The sequence below is a fragment of the Muntiacus reevesi genome, chromosome 5 (genome assembly GCF_963930625.1).
Source record: "Muntiacus reevesi chromosome 5, mMunRee1.1, whole genome shotgun sequence".
Taxonomy (NCBI): domain Eukaryota; kingdom Metazoa; phylum Chordata; class Mammalia; order Artiodactyla; family Cervidae; genus Muntiacus; species Muntiacus reevesi.
The window spans coordinates 78,147,734-78,168,969 of NC_089253.1; the positions used below are offsets into that span (position 1 = coordinate 78,147,734).

The following is a 21,236-nucleotide window of genomic DNA, read 5'->3' on the forward strand; positions in this document are numbered from 1 at the left end:
TTAGAACATTCTGCAAGTTGAGGATGCTTCATTGAGAGAGCATTCTTTTTCTTCTTCTCTGTCCATAATGTCCACTGACTGGTTTGTGGTTGATATGAATAATAGTGAATGCTCTATTTTTAACCACTTTATGAAAGAGCTATTTTTCCCCTCAAGTTAAATCTGAAATGATTTCAGTTGTTTTTTTGTTTTTTCTTTTTTCCCAAAAAAGGTGGAAATTGGTTCCTGTAGAGCTGTTTCCTGTGGATCATAAAGATTTTGAATGATGTTGTATATTAATCTATTGAGTGAATGAGTGAAAGTTGCTCAGTCGTGTCTGACTCTTTGCAACCCCATGGACTGTATACCCTGCCAGGCTCCTCTGTCCATGGAATTCTCCAGGCCAGAATACTGGTGTGGGTAGCCATTCCCTTTTCCAGAGGATCTTCCCAAGTCAGGGATTGAACCCAGGTTTCCCACATTGCACGTGGATTCTTTACCATTTGAACCACCAGGGAAGCCCATATTCTATTAGTCTCAGTATATTATCTATGAACCAGAGGATCTCAGTAAAAAGCACTGCAAATTAAACTTTGTTTCTCCCATAATTTTGATTTCAGGACTTTCCAATTTCTCTCCTAAGTGCAGACACTATATCTGAACCTCATTTTGCTGTAGAAACAAAACAGACCACAAAAAACTTCTTCTTCTTTTAAGACACTAGAATTATTGAATTACTAGAAAAGTTTATGTGTTCAGTAATTTTATTTCCCATCCTGTACTCATCTCTCTCCAATCCAATCTAATTAGAGTTTGCATGAGGATTGGATAACAGGAAGTACAGAGAAGCAGATTGCCTTTCTCCTTTTCCTCTTAATGTGAACCATCTGAAATTAACCCAGTGCAAGAGTTTCAACATCAAATGCTTGTGAGCCAAGTGAACACATCTGTGTAAGTGTTCCAGATGCAGAGTAGGTCTGGATGGCTGCCTCTGATGTTTGAACCTGATAGAGCCACTGGCCACTTCCCCAAGGATGTGCTCAACCAGTCCTGCTGGATTCCAGCCTTACTCTATTAAAGAGACGCAGATTTCCAATTCTATCAGGGACCACTGGCAGCTGGCAGGGATGCTGCCTACTGTAAAACCCAGAGGGAGCATTTGGCCAACTGAATATAACTGTGTGGACTGACACCCTTTGATGTAGTGGATTGTCTCATATCATCTGGTACCTATTTTTACTCTTAAGGGAAAAACGTTTATTTGTTGAGCAGCTTTGCATGGGGGAAGTTGGATGGCCTTGCTGATCCATCCACGGGTAGTTGAGGGCAGGGATCTGTCTGCCACCTGACTGGCAGGAGGCTTGGGGTGATGTTGGAGGTAGAGGCCAGGGGAGTCAACAGAGCTCACTTGCACACAGTCTTGATGCTGCTCTCTGGGAATACAGGTCATGAGCCTGCGTGGAATTCCGTATGCTGGGGTAGAGGTCACCTTTAGGTTCTAGACGGATATCTAGTCATTTGGTAAATACCAACAGTTCCAGCAAGAACATGCCATTTTCTGGCATAACTATGACATAGTAGTATTAGAAATAAGATAGAAATATGGAGTAAAGAAAATAATCTTCCTGTTTCCTTGGTTGAGATTGTCCTTGTTGTTGCAGAATTAAGGTATTTTGTTCTTCTTTTTTTTTTTTTTTTGTAGTTTAAAAAATGTATTTGTTTATTTTTGGCTGTGCTGGGCCTTTGCTGCTGTTCTCTGGCTTTCCCTAGTCGTGGCGAGCAGGGGCAGCTCTCTAGTTGTGCGCGGGCTTCTCGCGGCTTCTCTTGCTGTGGAGCACAGGCTCGGTAGTTGTGATGCAAGTGCTTAGTTGCCCTGCAGCGTGAGGGATCTTCTCAAACTGGGGACCGAACCCATGTTGGTTCGTAACCACTGGACCACCAAGGAAGTCCAAGTTATTTTATTCTTGTAATACCGTTACCTGTGGATTGTAGGAGGTGTTTCCTCTCTCTGCATTCATTTACTCTGTCACCAAACATTTACTGAGTAACTCACCATGATGGCACAGGGGATAGATATGATTAGGTCAAGGTCCCTCAAGGAGTTCTGAGCTAATTGAGGAAACATTAGATCATTAATGACACCTGGGTGCTAAGAGAGAGGTTTGCAAGGTTTCCCTGGTGGCTGGGTGGTAAAGAATCCGCCTGCCAGTACAGGAGGCATAAGTTTGATCCATGAGCCAGGAAGATCTCACATGCCACAGGGCAGCTAACCCCGGAGGGCCCCAACTACTGAGCCTACACACCCTGGAGCCCATACTCCACAAGAGAGGTCACTGCAATGAGAAACCTGCACACCATGAGCGAATAACCTCTGCTTGCCGCAACTAGAGAAAGCCGGCACAGCAATAAAGACGCGGCACAACCAAAAATAAATAAATAAATACATAAATAAAATTAGGGTTTTTTTTTTTTTTTTTTTTAAGAGAGGTTTGCAGAGCAGCTAGGATGCTTCAGAAGGGCTGGGCTGCCTCAGAGGGTGGATAGACAAGATTTCCTAACTGAGAACATTTGAAACTGTCTCCTAAAGGACAAATGGGAAGAAAGCTGGAGAAATGAATGGAAATGGCAATCCAAGACTCTTTGCAACTCCATGGACTATAGCCCGCCATGGGATTCTCCAGACAAGAATACTGGATCAGGTTGCCATTTCCTTCTCCAGGGATCTTCCTGATTCAGGAATCAGACCCACATCTCTAATGTCTCCTGCAGATGGGTTTTTTTTTTACCACTAGCGCCACCTGGGAAGTGGCAAGGAAAGAGCAGAAAACTGCAATCTTAGTCCTAACAGAATCCAAAGGGCCAAGATTCCACCTGGAAGAGTAGGTGTACTGGCAGTAAGATGGAGCCAGGGGATGGGTCAGATTTGGGGTGGGGCTGTGAGGGGAAAGAATGGGAATGAATGAGAAAGAATGAAATGTCAAGAGCAATAATTCAAATTATGGGGGAGTTTGTACCTGGTTGCTGAGAGGCGGGGGGCAGATAGAGGAGCTTGAGTAGTTGAAGGGGGAAGAGAAAAATTCAGGAGATTCATTCCTACCCAAATTCTGAGGACAGCTGGCACAGTCCTGCCTTAGATGAACTATTTCCACGTTTTTATTGTTTAAAATGGAGTCACTTTCTAAGGACTCTTCTGGAGCTGTGTGGGGGAGTGGTCTGCTCTAGGCTCCAAAGTGGTCAGGTGGTCATGAGACCAGCTTCTTGTTTTACCAGTGAGGCAGCTGGGGGCAGACAAAGGAGGATGTGACAGCGAAACACAGGGGTCAGGACAGAGGTGCTGTTGGGGCTGGAACCAACGTGTTCTCAATTCTCTTCATCATTTCCCAGCAGAGAGAACCTTCTTAGGAATCCTTCTGCTTATAGCCTGAGTTATGTTTATCATTTGGAGAAAACTCAGTAACACTACATTTGATTTTAAAACAAAGCATATGTATATATATATACACACACACATACATATAATGTATAATATATATTTTATATATAAATATATATTTACTATATTATTAATATTAAATATTTAATTTTATTTAAATATTATATTATTAATATTAAATATGTTATTAATATGTATTAAATATAAATATATATAAAACATATATTTTATATATAAAATATTCTCCCACCACTGAAAACAAATTTCAAGACTCATTCATTCAAGACCTTTTTACATGGTAAATCTGAAATTCAAAAAGGAATTTAAAAAATTTTTTTCCTAAATGATAGCAAACATCTTTGATATGTTTGGATAAGAAATAAATTTACTAATTTCATACCTCAGGAGCTGTGAAAAGAGCATACTAATTTACTCCTATATTTGCAGATTGAAAAAGGAGAAGATTTAAGTTCTGATTCCCTAAGTAGTCCTTCTGTTTGTGGATATACGTTACACACATACGCACACACACTCCCCTTTGAGTGTTCTCCTCCTGACTGGCCCCATTTTAGGGACAGTTATAGGAGAATGGAATTGGGAGGATCAGAACATTGAAGTGAGGGGAGGTGTGTTGGGAACCTGAAAGTGGAGACTGTCACCTTGGTGAAACACTCCAGGTGTGGATGGTTAGCTGTTAGTGAATGTCTAGCTCCAATATTTAGTGCTCCCTAGGGCTATTGTTTCTGAATGTTTGGAAACAATTTCCAAGCTTGCCTGCTCTTCTATTAAGTAAATAAAGCCTTAGGCTCAAACCAAAGAACAGTTAATAAAATAATGGTGGGGATTTAGTTGTAAATATAATTCCCATATGAAATTGTTCTGCCTTGGGCCATGGTGAAAGAATACAGGTCCCACTGTGGGCTCCATGTTGGAGGAGTCCATTGCCTTTTCCAAGGGCTAAGACTAGGAAGATCATAGGACTTGATCTATGATCAACTGAATTGAATTGATTGAGTTGAATATATGTTCAACTTACTGTCTCACAGACATGAGTTTCACCTTTTAAGCAAGCCTAGGAAAAAAGCAAATTCAAATTAAACATGAAGATGGTGGTAAGAGCATGGGCTCTGGAGCCAGACAGACTTGGATTTGAATCTTACCTCTGGCAATTCCATGTAGAAGGGACATTTGTAGTGGTTACTTAAGCTTTAGGACTATCTTGTGCCACCTTTGTAAATTATAGGTATTGATGCCCTACAGGGATGGTGAGAGGAATAAAAAACAGACATATAAGAGCCATCCTGACTGTTGTCATATAATTGTTCATTTTCTTCTTCCAGAGCCATTCTGCTGATGTTTAAGTGAGCTTTTGTTCCATACAAGGTTTTGTGCTAGGTATTTGGAAGTGGCAGAATCAAAGAGGTAAAGAACCTGCCTGCAATATGGGGAAACCCAGGTTCAATTCCTGGGTCAGGAAGATCCCCTGGAGAAGGAAATGGCAACTCATTCCAGTATTCTTGCCTGGGAAATCCCATGGACACAGGAGCCTGGCGGGCTACAGTCCACGGGGTCGCAGAGTCCAACTCGCCTGAGCAGCTAACACTTTCACTTATCTTTGAAATGAGGATGATATTACATGTGTACAAATGACAGCCCAGGAACTGTAACTGCACTGGCCTCCTTGTCACTCCTGGAACATTCAGGCCTGCACCTGCTTCTGTACCGTGGGACTTACTGTTCACTCTCCCTAGAATTCTTGTCTCTGCTCCTCACCTCCCCCTCCACTCGTGAGTCATCTTCTCAGCAATGCCTTTCCTGATCACCCTAAACTCCCTGGGACCAGTGTTCCCCTTCCCCCTTTCCTGTTTGTTTCTGTCTCTGACAAATATATTTTTCACGTGTGTGTGTGTGTGTGTGTGTGTGTGTGTGTGTGTGCTCTGTCATCCCAAGCTCCTTCTCCCTCCTCATTGTGAACACTGTGGTTGTCCGATGTCTTTACTTCTCTCAGTCAGTCAGCTCAGTCTCTCAGTCATGTCTGACTCTGCGACCCCATGAACCACAGCACGCCAGGCCTCTCTGTCCATCACCGACTCCCAGAGTTTACCCAAACTCATGTTCATTGAGTCGATAATGCCATCCAGTCATCTCATCCTCTATCGTTCCCTTTTCCTCCTGCCCTCAATCTTTCCCAGCATCAGGGTCTTTTCCAATGAGTCAGCTCTTCACATCAGGTGGCCAAAGTACTGGAGTTTCAGCTTCCACATCAGTCCTTCCAGTGAACACCTAGGATTGATCTCCTTTAGGACGGACTGGTTGGATCTCCCTGCAGTCCAAGGGACTCTCGAGAGTCTTCTTCAACACCACAGTTCAAAACCAACAATTCTTCTGCTATAAGCTTTCTTTATAGTCCAACTCTCACATCCATACATGACCACTGGAAAAAACCATAGCCTTGACTAGATGGACCTTTGTTGGCAAAGTAATGTCTCTGCTTTTTAATGTGCTGTCTATGTTAGTCATAACTTTCCTTCCAAGGAGTAAATGTCTTTTAATTTCATGGCTGCAATCACCATCTGCATTGATTTTGGAGCCCAAAAAAATTAAGTCAGTCACTGTTTCCGCTGTTTCCTCATCTATTTGCCATGAAGTGGTGGGACCAGATGCCATGATATTAATTTCCTGAATGTTGAGCTTTAAGCCTACTTTTTCACTCTCCTCTTTCACTTTCATCAAGAGGCTTTCTAGTTCCTCTTCACTTTCTGCCATAAGGGTGGTGTCATCTGCATATCTGAGGTTATTGATATTTCTCCCAGCAATCTTGATTCCAGTTTGTGCTTCATCCAGTCCAGTGTTTCTCATGATGTACTCTGCATGTAAGTTAAATAAGCATGGTGACAATATACAGCCTTGACGTACTCCTTTTCCTATTTGGAAACAGTCCGTTGTTTCATGTCCAGTTCTAACTGTTGCTTCCTACAGGTATTTCAAGAGGCAGGTTAGGTGGTCTGGTGTTCCCATCTCTTTCAGAATTTCTAGAGTTTATTGTGATCCACACAGTCAAAGGCTTTGGCATAGTTAATAAAAGAGAAATAGATGTTTTTCTGGAACTCTCTTGCTTTTGCGATGATCCAGCAGATGTTGGCAATTTGATCTCTAGTTCCTCTGCCTTTTCTAAAACCAGCTTGAACATCTGGAAGTTCAAGATTCACATATTGCTGAAGCCTGGCTTGGAGAATTTTGAGCATTACTTTACTAGCATGTGAAATGAGTGCAATTGTGCAGTAGTTTGAGCATTCTTTGGGATTGCCTTTCTTTGGGATTGGAATGAAAACTGACCTTTTCCAGTCCTGTGGCCACTGCTGAGTTTTCCAAATTTGCTGGCATATTGAGTGTAGCACTTAAACAGCATCATCTTTTAGATCTGAAATAACTCAACTGGAATTCCATCACCTCTACTAGCTTTGTTCGTAGTGATGCTTCCTAAGGCCCACTTGACTTCACATTCCAGGATTTCTGGCTCTAGGTTAGTGATCATACCATCATGATTATCTGGGTCACGAAGATCTTTTTTGTACAGTTCTTCTGTGTATTCTTGCCACCTCTTCTTAATATCTTCTGCTTCTGTTAGGTCCCTACCATTTCTGTCCTTTATTGAGCCTGTCTTTGCATAAAATGTTCCCTTGTTATCTCTAATTTTCTTGAAGAGATCTCTAGTCTCTCCCATTCTGTTGTTTTCCTCTATTTCTTTGCATTGATCACTGAGGAAGGCTTTCTTATCTCTCCTTGCTATTCTTTGGAACTCTGCATTCAAATGGGTAAATCTTTCCTTTTCACCTTTGCTTTTTGGTTCTCGTCTTCTCACAACTATTTGTAAGGCCTTCTCAGACAGCCATTTTGCTTTTTTGCATTTCTTTTTCTTGGGGATTGTCTTGATCCCTGTCTCCTGTACAATGTCACGAACCTCCATCCATAGATCATCAGGCACTATATCAGATCTAGTCCCTTAAATCTATTTCTCACTTCCACTGTATAGTCATAAGGGATTTGATTTAGGTCATACCTGAATTGTCTAGTGGTTTTCCACCACTTTCTTCAATTTCAGTCTGAATTTGGCAATAAGGAGTTCATGATCTGAGCTACAGTCAGCTCCCGGGTCTTGCTTTTGCTGACTGTATAGAGCTTCTCCATCTTTGGCTACAAAGGATATAACCAGTCTGATTTTGGTGTTGACCATCTGGTGATGTCCATGTGCTGGTATCTGTGATGTCCATCTGATGAAGTCTATGATGGAGTAGCCATCATAGTCAACAAGAGTCTGAAATGCAGTACTTGGATGCAATCTCAAAAATGACTGAATGATCTCTCTTCATTTCCAAGGCAAACCATTCAATATCACGGTAATCCAAGTCTGTGTCCCAACCAGTAATGCTGAAGAAGCTGAAGTTGAACAGTTCTGTGAAAACCTAAAAGACCTTTTAGAACTAGCACCCTAAAAAGATGTCCTTTTCATTATAGGGGACTGGAATGCAAAAGTAGGAAGTCAAGAAACACCTGGAGTAACAGGCAAATTTGGCCTTGGAGTACAGAATGAAGCAGGGCAAAGCCTAATAGAGCTTTGCCAAGAGGATGCACTGATCCCTCTTCCAACAACACAAGAGAAGACTACACATTGACATCACCAGATGGTCAACATTGAAATCAGATTTACTTCTGTATCCTAGAGCAATGCCTGCAAGCACTCAGTAGATACTATTTGAATAGGTGGATGATCAAATTAATTACCTTCAGATACTGGGAGGATGGGCTTCCCAGGTGGCACTAGTGGTAAGGAACCCGCCTGCCAGTGTAGGTGGTGCAGGAGATGTGACTTCGACCCTGGGTCAGGAAGATCCCCTGGAGGAGGTCATAACAGTCCACTCCAGTATTCTTGCCAGGAGAATCCCATGGACAGAGGAGCCTGGTGGGCTACAGTCCATAGGGTTGCAAAGAGTCCAACACTACTGAAGCAACTAAGGACCCTCACATGCACTGGGAGGGCATGTGCCAAACTCCAGTGGTCACAAAAGCAGAAGTATGTCATGGACTGTATTCGTTTTCTGTGGCTGCTGTAACAAATTATTGTAAAATTAGTGACTTAGCACAAACTTCTTATCTATAGTCTATGGATTAGAAGCCTGACATGAGCCTCATTTGGCTAAAATCAAGGTCTTGGCAGGGCTACGCTCTTTCTGGAGGCTCCAAGCTAGAATCCATTTCCCTGACTTCTCCAGCTTCTGGAGGCTGCCTGTACTCCTTGACCTGAGGGTCCCTTCATCTTCCAGGCCAGCAAAGGCAGGTTTAGTCCTCTTCACATCACATTGCTCTGATCTTCTCTTCTGCCTCTTTCCTCATTTAAAGACCCTTGTGATTCCACTGGGTCTACCTGGGTGGTCCAGGTTGATTTCTTTAAAGTTAGCTGACCAACAGTCTTAGTCCCACTTGCAACTTAATTCCTGTTTGCCATGTAAGGTAACATATTCAGAGGTTCTGGGGATCAGGACATGGACTTCTTTGGGGATCCATTTTTCTCCCTACCATAAGGACTAACAAGTGAGACATTTTGCCTAGAGCCTAAGGTTTGAGCTGCCAGTAGTGAAATATAAAACAAAAATTTAATCAAGAATGGCCATGGTTGTCAAGATTTAATATGTGGGCTTATATGGGAGGCACTGGGAAGTTACTCAAGGCTTTGGAGTCATGTATTGGAACTGAGGCTTCAGGAGATGAAGATGGACTTACAGCAGGTATTTAGAAGGAGATTGATGTTTACCTTTTTAAAAGCAATTGACTATTATTTCCCTCTTATACATACAGAAAGCTAGGTTCTTATTTAGAATTTCCTAAACAAAGCAGAATTCATCTATGGTGTCTTTTTAAAAACCATCTTGTCATATTACACATGTGTCTAGTGCCTATATAGAGAGACTCATAAATCCCTGTTACACACACACACACACACACACTCTCTCTCTCTCTCTCTCTCTCTCTCTCTCTCTCTCTCTCTCTCTCTTCCTCATACATTCCCCCTCTGCTTCTCTTTGTACTTGAGATCTCTTTTCTGTGGTACCTGGTAGCCCTCTTTTTTTTTCCCCCTGCCCTCGCACACCCAAGTGACTTGTATCTTCCCACCAGTAACACAGGCTTATTTACTCAGGCAGTGATTATCACAGGGGTCATTCTGTCAGTATAAACCTTCCCTAGTAGGCATGTAAGAATCTCTAGGGAGATACATAGAGTTTGAAAACGTCTGCCCTCCTTCAGTTTAACCATCACCCCACAGTGGCTGTGATTTGATATAACTTCCTAGAATTGTTCTTCTCCATGACCCCCACTGAGAATCTAGTGTATATGGAATACCTGGTTTTGAGTAGAGTCTGAGAATTTCTTACTTTTTTTTTTTTTTTTTTTTACCTTTTTAATTAACTTGTTTGGCTGCGCCAGATCTTCATTGTAACACATGGGATCTTTGATCTTCATTGTGGGATCTTTAGTCTTGGCGTGTGGAATCTAGTTTCTGTTCCCGGGATCGAACCCAGGCCCCTTGCATTGGGAGCACAGAGTCTTAGCCACTGGAACTCCAGGGAAGTGCCCCAGAATTTCTTATGCTTTGATTAACCTCTTTAAAGCAGCACCATCCGGTAGAACTTTCTGTGATGACAGAACTGTTCTTATATATCTGTACTGCCCAAAGTGGTAGCCACAGCCACATGTGGCTACGTGCTCTTAAAATGTAGATGTATAGGAAAAACAGAGGACCCAGTAGGAGGGTGGGCAATGAATAGATGGTAGCTCCTACTTTCATTTTGAATTGCCTTTTAAATTTTTTTTAGTTTATTTTTGGCTGGGCTAGGGCTTTGTTGCTTCACAAACTTTTCTCCAGTTGCGTGCAGCATGTGGGAGCTTCCCTTTAGTTGTGGTGCTCAGGCTCCTCATTGCACTGGCTTGTCTTGTAGTGGAGCACAGGATCTGGGACACTCGGGCTTTAGTAGTTGCAGCTCCCGGGCTCTAGATCACAGGCGCAATAGTTTAGGTGCTCCGAGTCACAGGGGATCTTCCCTGATCAGGGATGGAACCCACATCTCCTGCATTACAGGTGGATTCTTTACCACTGAGCCACCTGTGAAGCTCTGAATTACTTTTTAAGTTATTTATTTTTTTAGTTTTTGTAGTAATCAAACTGGTTCACATGGGTATAATTGTACTCATCTTTTACCTATCCTCATTTTGAGAGATGACTAAATATTTAATTAAAGTGTTATTCATGGGTCTCCTGACAAATAATTTTTGCTCTTGCCTCTGTTCTCTTTCCTGATAAATACATACATGCCTGTGTGCTAAGGCCCTTGTCATGTCTGACTCTTTGTGAACTTATGGACTGTACCCAACCAGGCTCCTCTGTCCAAGGGATTCTCCAGGCAAGAATACTAGAATCGGTTGCCATGTGCTCCTCCAGGGGATCTTCCTGACCCAGGGGTTGAACCCAAGTCTCTTTTATCTCCTGCATTGGCACACAAGTTCTTTACCACTAATGCCACCAAGGAAGCCCGAATATATTCATACATACATATATGAATATATGTAAACTTTACTGAGACATAATTCACATAGGATACAATTCAGTTACAGTGTACAATTTGATAGCTTTGTGTAGCAATTTGTAGCTTTTCATCACATAAGAAAGTGATGAAAACTATCACCAAGATTGCTTTTAAACATTTTCATCACCCCTAAAAAGTCATCAGCAGTCCCTCCCCAATTCTCTATACCTATCACCCCCCTGCCCTAGCCATTTGCTAATATACTTTCCTGTCTGTATGGATTTATCTATTCTGAGCATTTCATATTGGTGAAATCATATAATATGTGGTCCTTTGTTAGTGATTTATTTTACTTAGGATGTTGTTGTTCCTGTTTATTTATGCTGTAGCGTGTTGTAGTACTTCAGTTCTTTTTATTGTCAACTAGTATTGCATTGTGTGACTATGTCACATTTTATTGACCCAGTCATTGGTTCATGGTATTTGGATTTTTTCCACTTTGTTACTGTGAATGATGTAACTGTGAACATTTATGCTTAAGTTTTTGTATGAACATATATTTTCATTTCTCTTGGACATATGTGGAAGGAGTGGAATTGTTATATAATAACTCTGTTTAACTTTTAGAGTAACTGCCAGACTGTTTTCCAAAGTGGCTACACTATTTTACTTTCCTACCAGAAATATATGAGGATTCCAATTTCTCCACAACCTCACAAACATTTATTATCTTTTTTATTATAACCATCCTAGTAGGTGTGAAGTAATATCTCCTTATAGTTTTGATTTGTGTTTCCCCGTTGGCTAATAATGTTGAGCATCTTTTCATTTGCTCATTGGTCATTTGAATATCTTTAGAGAAATGTCTATTCTTGCCATTTTTTTAATCAAGGAATTTGTCTTCCTCTGTCCTTTTAATGTGGTCTGAACAGGATGCTGATATGCTGACTGGTGATGAACAGGTATGGAAGGAAGTCCAAGAATCCCTGAAAAAAATTGAAGAACTGAAGGCACACTGGAGTATCCTTTTACCTGTGGACTGAGTTGTTCATAGGATTGCTTCCTTACCAGTTGGAGCCTGGTATTAATGAATTCAAGTCCAGGGTTTGACCTCTCCATGAGCCAGAGAGGTTCATTCTGTTCCACACTCACAGGCTGCATCCCTGAGCCCAGCCAACAATTTCAGTAATGGCAAGGAAAGATTGTGGTAAGGTCAATGTGAATTCCTCACCATCATTAGTTGATAATTAAAATTTATAGCTAGGATTAGTAGGATAGTATGGAGTATGCTCTTTACATATGTACAAGGTAACAAATTTCTGGATTCCCTTCCTCCCATGACCTACATCTCTATAATGTATAACTTAAAATCCTTATAATTTAATGACTATAGTCAGCCATGACTACAGTGGTAGTCAGAGTTGCTGCACAGTACATTTTCTTGGCATAAATAGTAAGGACCTCGTGAGTGGGTCACATTTTAGAGTAAGGAGAGACCGTATATGATGGAGGTCCTCTGGGAAGGCTCCACCGGTGTTATACTGTGTGAAAAGTAGCCCAAATCAGGGACAGGGTTTAGATAGGCAGAGGCCGAGAGGGAGCCACTTCCAGTAGTGAAATTAGCTTGAGCAAAAATGTGACAAAAAGAAACCACAAGGTAAGGAGAAAGAGACTAAGGTAGATAAAAAAAAGATTGCAAAACATTGTCAGATAAATTATATCCCAAGCACTAAGAAAATCTACAGTAAGCCAGAAAGATAAAGAACATTACAGCATACTAACACATATATATGGGATTTAGAAAGATGGTAATGATAACCCAATATGCAAAACAGAAAAAGAGACGCAGAAGTACAGAACAAACTTTTGAACTCTGTGGGAGAAGGTGAGGGTGGGATGTTTCAAAAGAACAGCATGTATATTATCTATGGTGAAACAGATCACTAGCCCGGGTGAGATGCATGAGACGAGTGCTCGGGCCTGGTGCACTGGGAGGACCCAGAGGAGTCGGGTGGAGGGGGGGTGGGAGAGGTGATCGGGATGGGGAATACGTGTAACTCTATGGCTGATTCGTGTTAATGTATGACAAAACCCACTGAAATGTTGTGAAGTGATTGGCCTCCAACTAATAAAATTAAAAAAATAAATAAATAAAAAAAAAATAAAAAGTAAGAATGCAAAAATATCAAAAAAAAAAAAAAAGAAAAGAAAATCTACAAATGAGGTTTCCAAAGTACAGTGTTCTTTAAAGAATTGTAAAAGAGCAGGAGAGGCAGTTAGACAAATGTTCCTATTTTTTAAAGGTGAAATAAGTAATTTCTGAAATCTGTAGTCCAGTGAGTTTTTGTTATTAGCAGTTTTGGTAAAGAATCTCAAGCTAGTGACCAAAGGAATGGAGAGGAAGCTGTGATCACCAGGATGCTGCAGGGGTTCATTAAGAGCCAGTGAGTTCGCAGAGTCATGGCTTTCTTTGGTAAAGTTTGTATGTAGACTTCAGAAAGAGATTTGATTTTTCAAAAGTAACCAAGAGATTTTATGCTAGGTGCTAGTGTGACCAGACGTCTCATTAAATGGTTGAATAGCCATACTGCAAAACTGATGCTTAATGGATCACTAACGCTGTGGAGTACTCTGTTCCCAAACCAGTCCTCTTCCACCTTTGATTCAGCACCTTGTCTGAGGATGCAGAACACAGGTTCATCAAATTCTCAAAAGTATATGGAATGGGAGAAGGAAATGGCAACCCACTCCAGTGTTTTTGCCTGGAGAATCCCAGGGATGGCAGAGCCTGGTGGGCTGCCATCTATGGGGTCGCACAGAGTCAGACACAACTGAAGCGACTTAGCAGCAGCAGTAGCAGCAGCAACTTTAGTTAAAGGATAAGTTTTATCAGAGAAGTGAGAAACGCTGAAACAAAGGAAAACAGCTAAAGGAGACTAAATAATAATAATGTAGTCATTAAGCATAGTCAAGGACCTTTAGTTCTTTCTCAAGGGCTGTGGATAATATTCTGAGCCATATCTGTGAGCTGTCTTGTAGATAAGAGAACACCAGCTGGAGAAGTTAACTGCATGATGGCCAGACTATACCCAGAACTTCAGCTGCCACAGTTCTGAGAACTGACCACAAAGAAATGGGAACAAGTGCACCCCGGAACTGAAGGTTAACTGTACCTAAATCAACCAAGGTGATGCTGGTCAGACCACTGATGACCAATTTGAAGATGACTGTTAGAGATGACTGTGCTGTTTCTGCATGTAACCCCCCCACAATATTCTGTCTATAAAAGCTCTCACCCCCTGCTTGTCAAGGGCAGGGGCAAAGCTGGCCTGTGGACAGATGTCTACCACCCTCCTCCCCCAGTTGCCAGCATCTGAAATAAAGCTAACTTTCCTTTCCACCCAAAAAAAAAAAAAAAAGTATATGGAATGGAAGGATGACAGAGGTGGGATGACAAAATCAAGCGCTCAAAAGATCTTTGAAGGTTTGAATGATGCAATGATGCCTGAGATGAAGATGAAATTCAACAAAAGGCTATCTCACATCTTCTATTTGGGCCAGAAAGTTCAAGTGTATAAATATGTATAAAGTTTGACAACAGAATCTGTGAAAGAATTTTAAGGTTTTTAGTAAACATCTAAATTCAATAAAGCTTAAGAATATGATATAATCCCCCCCCACCCAGGGGGAAAAAAAAAACACTCCTGTGATCTTGGACTCCATTAACAGAACTAGAGAATAGAAAATGAGAAAGGTAATAGTATTAGTCCGATCATATATAAAATTTTCTCTTCAGTTTGGGGTAGGACACATTGAAAGGGATAAAGAAGAAAATGAGTTTTAAGGCATGGAACCAGGATCAAGTGGTATTTAACTCTGCAGACAGGATGGGAGACAACTGGAAAGCAGTCGAATCTGAGAGCAAGAGGGCAGTTCTCAGGCCCAGAGAGCTGTTGTTACACTGCAGAAAAGACTTGTTCTGTGTAGTGCCCTGCAGAGAAATTAGGCCCCAAGGGTGATCAGTTCAGTCTCAATGGGATGAGTTTTACTGACAGCATTGTGCCAGGTGCCTTACTGGTTATAACCCACTTATGGTCCAGGCAGGATTAAGAAGACCCAAGCCTGCACTCCCAGCCCTCATGAGTAGTTGGGTAGTAAATACATAGATTAATATTTGAGGGACATTGGAAGCACAGCAGTCAACTTTGGGAGGTTAAAGAAGGTTTCACAGAGGAGGCGACTGCCTGGGAGGGCTCGGAGGAGTTCACCAGGCAGGCGGTGGAGGAGGGGAGACCCCGAGGGAGAAGCCTGTGCACGCACGAAGGCGCAGCCACCTGCGGCCCAATTAGTTGTTCAGCGTGAGAGACGGGAACGCGGTCGGGCCTTGCTTCAGTGTCTCGCACCGGACTAGATGTTATGTGTAGGCTTGGGGACCACGGGAGGATTGTAAGCAGTGGACAATGCTAAGAGCCCAGGGTTGTCAGTCTTTGAGTCTCAAGGAGTTAACTCCCAGGTGGCTTCACTGTGTTCCCCTCTCTCTTTCCCCCTTAATTTTCTTAACAGTCATGGGAAGCTCTGCAGAAAGGTGCCTGTCCTGGCATCAGTACTCTTTTCTCTTCAGATAGGCTGTCTGCCCTGTTCTCCTCACTGGAACAGAATGACTTGTGGTAAACACCCAGCAAATGCCAGGGACTAAATTTTCGAGCAAACATTATACATGTCAGCATTAGCTTGGGAGAAAAGCCGCTTAGTTAAAATTATTCCATTTTTTTGCTCACTGAGGTGTTTTTACAGGAAAGGTTTGCCTTGTTTGCCAGGAGACTTGCCAGTGTTGCGAAGGAAAGTCGTCATGTGGTTCCTGCCAGCTTGCTGGGGCATAAAGCAGATGTATTCCTATCAGCGGCTGCATCTGGTTTTTACTTCCAAGGCTTGTCACCTCAAACCTCTTTAAAATGAGTTGGAGCATATATAAATGAATAGGCAAATAATAATGGCAGTCTCACAACTTGATGTTAAAATAAGGTCAGAGTCTTGCCACAGAAATGTCTGGGCATTGTGTAAGAGACAGTTGTTCCTCCTGCTAATCCATCACATATCTAATCCTAGGATGAAAAGCCACAGAGGTTAGCCTGGAGTTTGTTGCAAAACCAGTGCATTGCCTAAGACACCGCCTCCCCCAGCTTCTAGGGAATACATGCGGTAAACTCTAAGCACACATGTCAGATGAGTAAAACAGAAAGCCACCAAGTCACTTTTCTTCAGTAAATGTACCCCTTGCAAGACCACAGTTAACTCCTCAGAGACAGGACTCGGCCTAAAGTGATAGAGTATCATGTACAGAAATGTTCGTTAGCCGTGTATTTGGTGCTTGAAGTTCTACCCAGGTAGTCAGGCCTGTAATGCCAGGTATTCTGCCTTCAGACGGTTATATATTTCTTATGAGGATTAATAAAGGTATGAGCTCTCGGGAGTTTATGGGAGAATGGATACATATATGTGTATGGCTGGGTTCCTTTGCTGTTCGCCTGAAACTACCACAACATTAATTGGCTGTAATGTTAATGATAGTTCTTTAGTCATGTCCGACTCTTTGCCACCCCATGGACTATAGCCCCCCAGGCTCCTCTGTCCATGGAATTCTCCAGGCAAGACTACTGGAGTGGGTAGGCATTCCCTTCTCCAGGGGATCTTCCTGACCCAGGAATCGAACCCAGGTCTCCTGCATTGCAGGCAGACTCTTTAGCTTCTGAGCCACTAGGGAAGCCCCTCCCCAATACAAAATAAAATAAAAAGTTAAAAAAGAAAGATATGAGCTCCCACTCACACAGCTGACTTGATTGGTTTATTTAAACTGTTTACTAATGTGTTGGAAAGCAGTGCCCTAAGAGTCTGAATGCTGGAAGAAGTAGATTTGGCTGAGCGCACACACCTTGTTTTATAGACTTGGATCACTTTTGTTTTATACTCAAAAAAATTTGAGATCCAGTAGAATGGATTTCTTTCAATTGCTTCCCCTTGTGTGCGCCCATGGGTTGTGTTTTTGGCTTCATATATGCCCAAGGTTCAAACGACACAGAAGCAAGAATGAGCTCCTCCTTTATTAAAAGGAATCTCTCTAAAGCTTCTTTAATTTCAGATGAGTTTTGAAACAGCAGCTAGCAGAGTAAATAATTATAAAGTGAACTTAGTCTTTAGCTCAGTTTAATAAATAGCTGCATTCATTTGAGGTCTGGGTTTCAAGAGAATTCATCTAGTAGGACTAGGAAGGAAGAATGACTCTCTGAAAGTCTAATCCCCCAAAGCACAGGCTTGGTTGGAAGATGGTTTATTGATGTAAACAGAATTTCCTTCTCTGAGACACCACTTACATGTTTTTGTTTCTCGAGTGTGTTTTCAGGGAGCTCATCTGTGCAAAATAATGGCACTTCCTTCCCTCCTGTGCCTGGGAGCTCTTCAGCCTTGTAGAGACTCTCATTTTACTTTTGTTTTCCCTTGATGAACACAATGAATCCTTAACTGAGGTTAATAACAGAGTGGGAACAGGTTCTGGCCATGTGCCAGTCGATCATAAGCAGTAACGCTGAGCGGCTTCCTGATATCAACATCTACCAGCTGAAGGTGCTCGACTGCGCCATGGATGCCTGCATCAACCTCGGGCTGCTGGAGGAGGCGCTGTTCTATGGCATGCGGACCATGGAGCCTTACAGGTGAGTCGAGGGGACAGGCTAGAGTGAGGGGTGAAGGCTCGAAAATGTGACCTCATGCTCATCACTGCTGCTTTAGAAGCGTGTTGCATCTGCTGCTCGCTCTGTGTGTAAAGCCAAACCTTTGTTCATTGATGCATTCATTCATCATCTATAAAGTTCCTTCCATGTGTCAGACCTGTGTCTGTGCAGGGACTAATGAGATGCTGTCTTTCTGTGGAGCCAGTGATTCTAATAAAGTGTGCTGCTCGGGATGGCAAAGGCAAGTGCAGAGCCCAGGGCTAGGGGAGCAAAGAGGAGTGCAGCACAGACGTAGCTTGCGGGTGGGGCTGTGGCATTAGCTCTGCTGATCCAGGAAAGGACGCAGTGGGGGGCCCTCCGTCTGGCTGACAGCAATGCTGGTTTCTTTCACTTCTCGGGGCTTCATGGTTCTTGGGGTGCCTTCACTTGAATCATTTGACCTCCTAACTGCCTTATGACCCAAGCTGGAGAGCAGGGAGACAGCCCTCTCAAACACATCATTGAGTCAGAGGAAGGAACTGTTGATCATTGTTTCTTGACTGGTCTCAGCTCCTCCAGGCCAGTGTGTGTTTCACCCCAGATCAGAGGAACTTTGGGAGGAATAGCAGTGTTAAAGTCAGGTGCTGAGAGTTTGACACTGGTGGGTGTGGGAGCCTGGTTTGCAGTGGGCTAAGAACCTAAAGCTGTGGAGGTGATGGAATTCCAGTTGAGCTATTTCAAATCCTGAAAGATGATGCTGTGAAAGTGCTGCACTCAATATGCCAGCAAATCTGGAAAACTCAGCAGTGGCCACAGGACTGGAATAGGTCAGTTTTCATTCCAATCCCAAAGAAAGGCAATGCCAAAGAATGTTCAGACTGCCGCACAATTGTATTCATCTCACACACTAGCAGAGTCATGCTCAAAATTATCCAAGCCAGCCTTCAACAGGATGTGAACCGTGAACTTCCAGATGGTCAAGCTGGATTTAGAAAAGACAGAGGAACCAGAGATCAAATTGCCAACATCCATTGGATCATCACAAAAGCAAGAGAGTTCCAGAAAAACATCTGCTTTTGCTTTAGTGATTACACCAAAGCCTTTGACTGTGTGGATCACAACAAGCTGTGGAAAATTCTTAAAGAGATGAGAATACCAGACCACCTGACCTGCCTCCTGAGAAATCTGTATGCAGGTCAGGAAACAACAGTTAGAACTGGACATGGAACAACAGACTGGTTCCAAATCAGGAAAGGAGTACGTCAAGGCTGTATATTGTCACCCTGCTTATTTAACTTACATGCAGAGTACATCATGAGAAGTGCTGGACTGGATGAAGCACAAGCTGGAATCAAGATTGCTGGGAGAAATATCAATAACCTCAGATATGCAGATGACACCACCCTTATGGCAGAAAGCAAAGAACAACAAAAGAGCCTCTTGATGAAAGTGAAAGAGGAGAGTGAAAAAGTTGACTTAAAGCTCAGCATTCAGAAAACTAAGATCATGGCATCTGGTCCCATCACTTCATGGCAAATAGATGGGGAAACAGTGACAGACCTTTTCCTGGGTTCCAAAATCACTGCAGCCATTAAATTAAAAGATGCTTGCTCCATTGGAAGAAAATCTCTGACCAACCTAGACAGCATATGAAAAGGCAGAGACATTACTTTACCAACAAAGGTCCATCTAGTCAAAGCAATGGTTTCTCCAGTAGTCATGTATGGATGTGAGTTGGACTATAAAGAAAGTTGAGTGCAGAAGAATTGATGTTTTTGAACTGTGGTGTGGGAGAAGACTCTTGAGAGTCCCTTGGACTGCAAGGAGATCCAACCAGTCAGTCCTAAAGGAGATCAGTCCTGGGTGTTCACTGGAAGAACTGATGTTGAAGCTGAAACTCCAATATTTTGGCCACCTGATGCAAAGAACGGACTCATTGGAAAAGACCCTGATGCTGGGAAAGATTGAAGGCAGGAGGAGGAGGGGATGACAGAGGATGAGAGGGTTGGATGACATCACTAATGTCATGAGTTTGAATAAACTCTGGGAGTTGGTGATAGACAGGGGAGCCTGGCATGCTGCAGTCCATCCATGGGGTCACAGAGTCAGACACGACTGAGCAACTGAACTGAACTGAAGAACCTAAGTTTGGAAGATGAGATAGATCAGTCTAGAATAAGGACACAGAGACATACATACCACCATCTGAGGTTGTAATAGCCATCTCCAGCATGAAACAAGATCACTGAGTGTGGTGAAGGTGCCTTGAAAGCATCTGAGACCTGCAGGAGTTGGAGGTGGGGGGTAGTTTCCTGGGGGAAGCAGGGGCGCTGTTCCAGACAGATGTCGAGTTTCTCAACTCTGAAGACAGTATGATGTCAGCCCTAAGGGACTGAGCAGAGGGAGTATCCAGTCTAGGCTTATGCAACATGGACAACAGGCAGGGGAGTGATCCTCAGGGAAGGAGGAGAGAGAAGCAGAGCCCAGGGTGCCATCTGTCTGCACTTGAGGAAGAGCCTCGAAAGACAGTGGAGTGGGGAAGTTACCAGGATCCACATGATAAGAACAGAAGCAAGTTCAGGGTCTAGGATATCAGTTTAGGCAAAGGAAGGAAGCTGGAAATGACACACTTGGTCAGGAAGCCAGGAGCTTGGTGCAGACCCACCAGCCAGGTGCATGGCAGAAGTCCACAGGCCAGCCACGGCACCCGGGTGACCCTGAGGGTGTTTTTCAGAGCTTCTCTAGGTGATTTCTTCCACTGCCTTGTGGTTGAACAGCTTTGGAACCCAGACTGTGAGTCAGCTTTAATCAAACTTTTAAGAGATTGCCTTGAGGGCTGAGACTGTAGACTTTCCCATGAGCGTGAAATGTCTGTTAGATATGATAAATCTTGTGGGTTCTCAGAAAATAGGAATTGAATACAAAGAGATAAGGCTTCGTTCACTTTCTGAGCCTCTGTGTTGCAATGAGAGGCAGGTTGGGGACGGTTGGTGTTACCTCTCTGAACTCAGCGCTGGGTCTCAGGACGCTGAACTGCAGGCTGCCTGATGAGTGAATGAATGCCAGCCAGGAGACAGAAAATCCTCCTTCCTCCAGACCCCCCTTGGCAGCCACTCACCCCATGCTGCTGGCTGGGCTGGACGCACTGACCCTTCCTATCCATCCTCCCCTTCCTTTCTGCAGCCAAGCCACCCCCACCCCTGGTGCAGAAACATACACTGGTCCCCTGATTCATTAAGAAGGCAGCGCGCCTTCGAGGGAGCTCTTTCTGCACGTACTTTTGAATCCTCCTTTCTCCATACCCACTGAGGCTTCTCTGAAGGACTTTCTTACTCCTTCATTAACTGGCAGTTTCACCAACTTAAATTTGAATCAAACAAAGAGGCTTTTCTTGTAAGTGAGGCCAAGTCCACCAGAATGTACTCCATGTTGTTTGGAATACATTTGCTTATGTTTCTCTGGTGTTTGGCAGGTCAGGTTCACTCTGTAAATGTACCCTCTGTTCTTAGGCTGGGTGACATGTTTCCAAGCTTCCCTTCATTT

General features: G+C 43.0%; 1 protein-coding gene across 2 annotated transcripts in view; it reads left to right on the top strand.

The window, feature by feature from the left end:
• Positions 1-21,236, top strand: part of SMYD3 (SET and MYND domain containing 3) — a 701,156-nt gene that overhangs the window by 578,978 nt on the left and 100,942 nt on the right. For both annotated transcript variants that reach the window (XM_065935584.1, XM_065935585.1), the window contains exons 9-10: positions 11,922-12,009; positions 17,522-17,696. In XM_065935584.1, the coding sequence (XP_065791656.1) occupies positions 11,922-12,009; positions 17,522-17,696 (263 nt within the window). The remainder of the gene's footprint in view (positions 1-11,921; positions 12,010-17,521; positions 17,697-21,236) is intronic.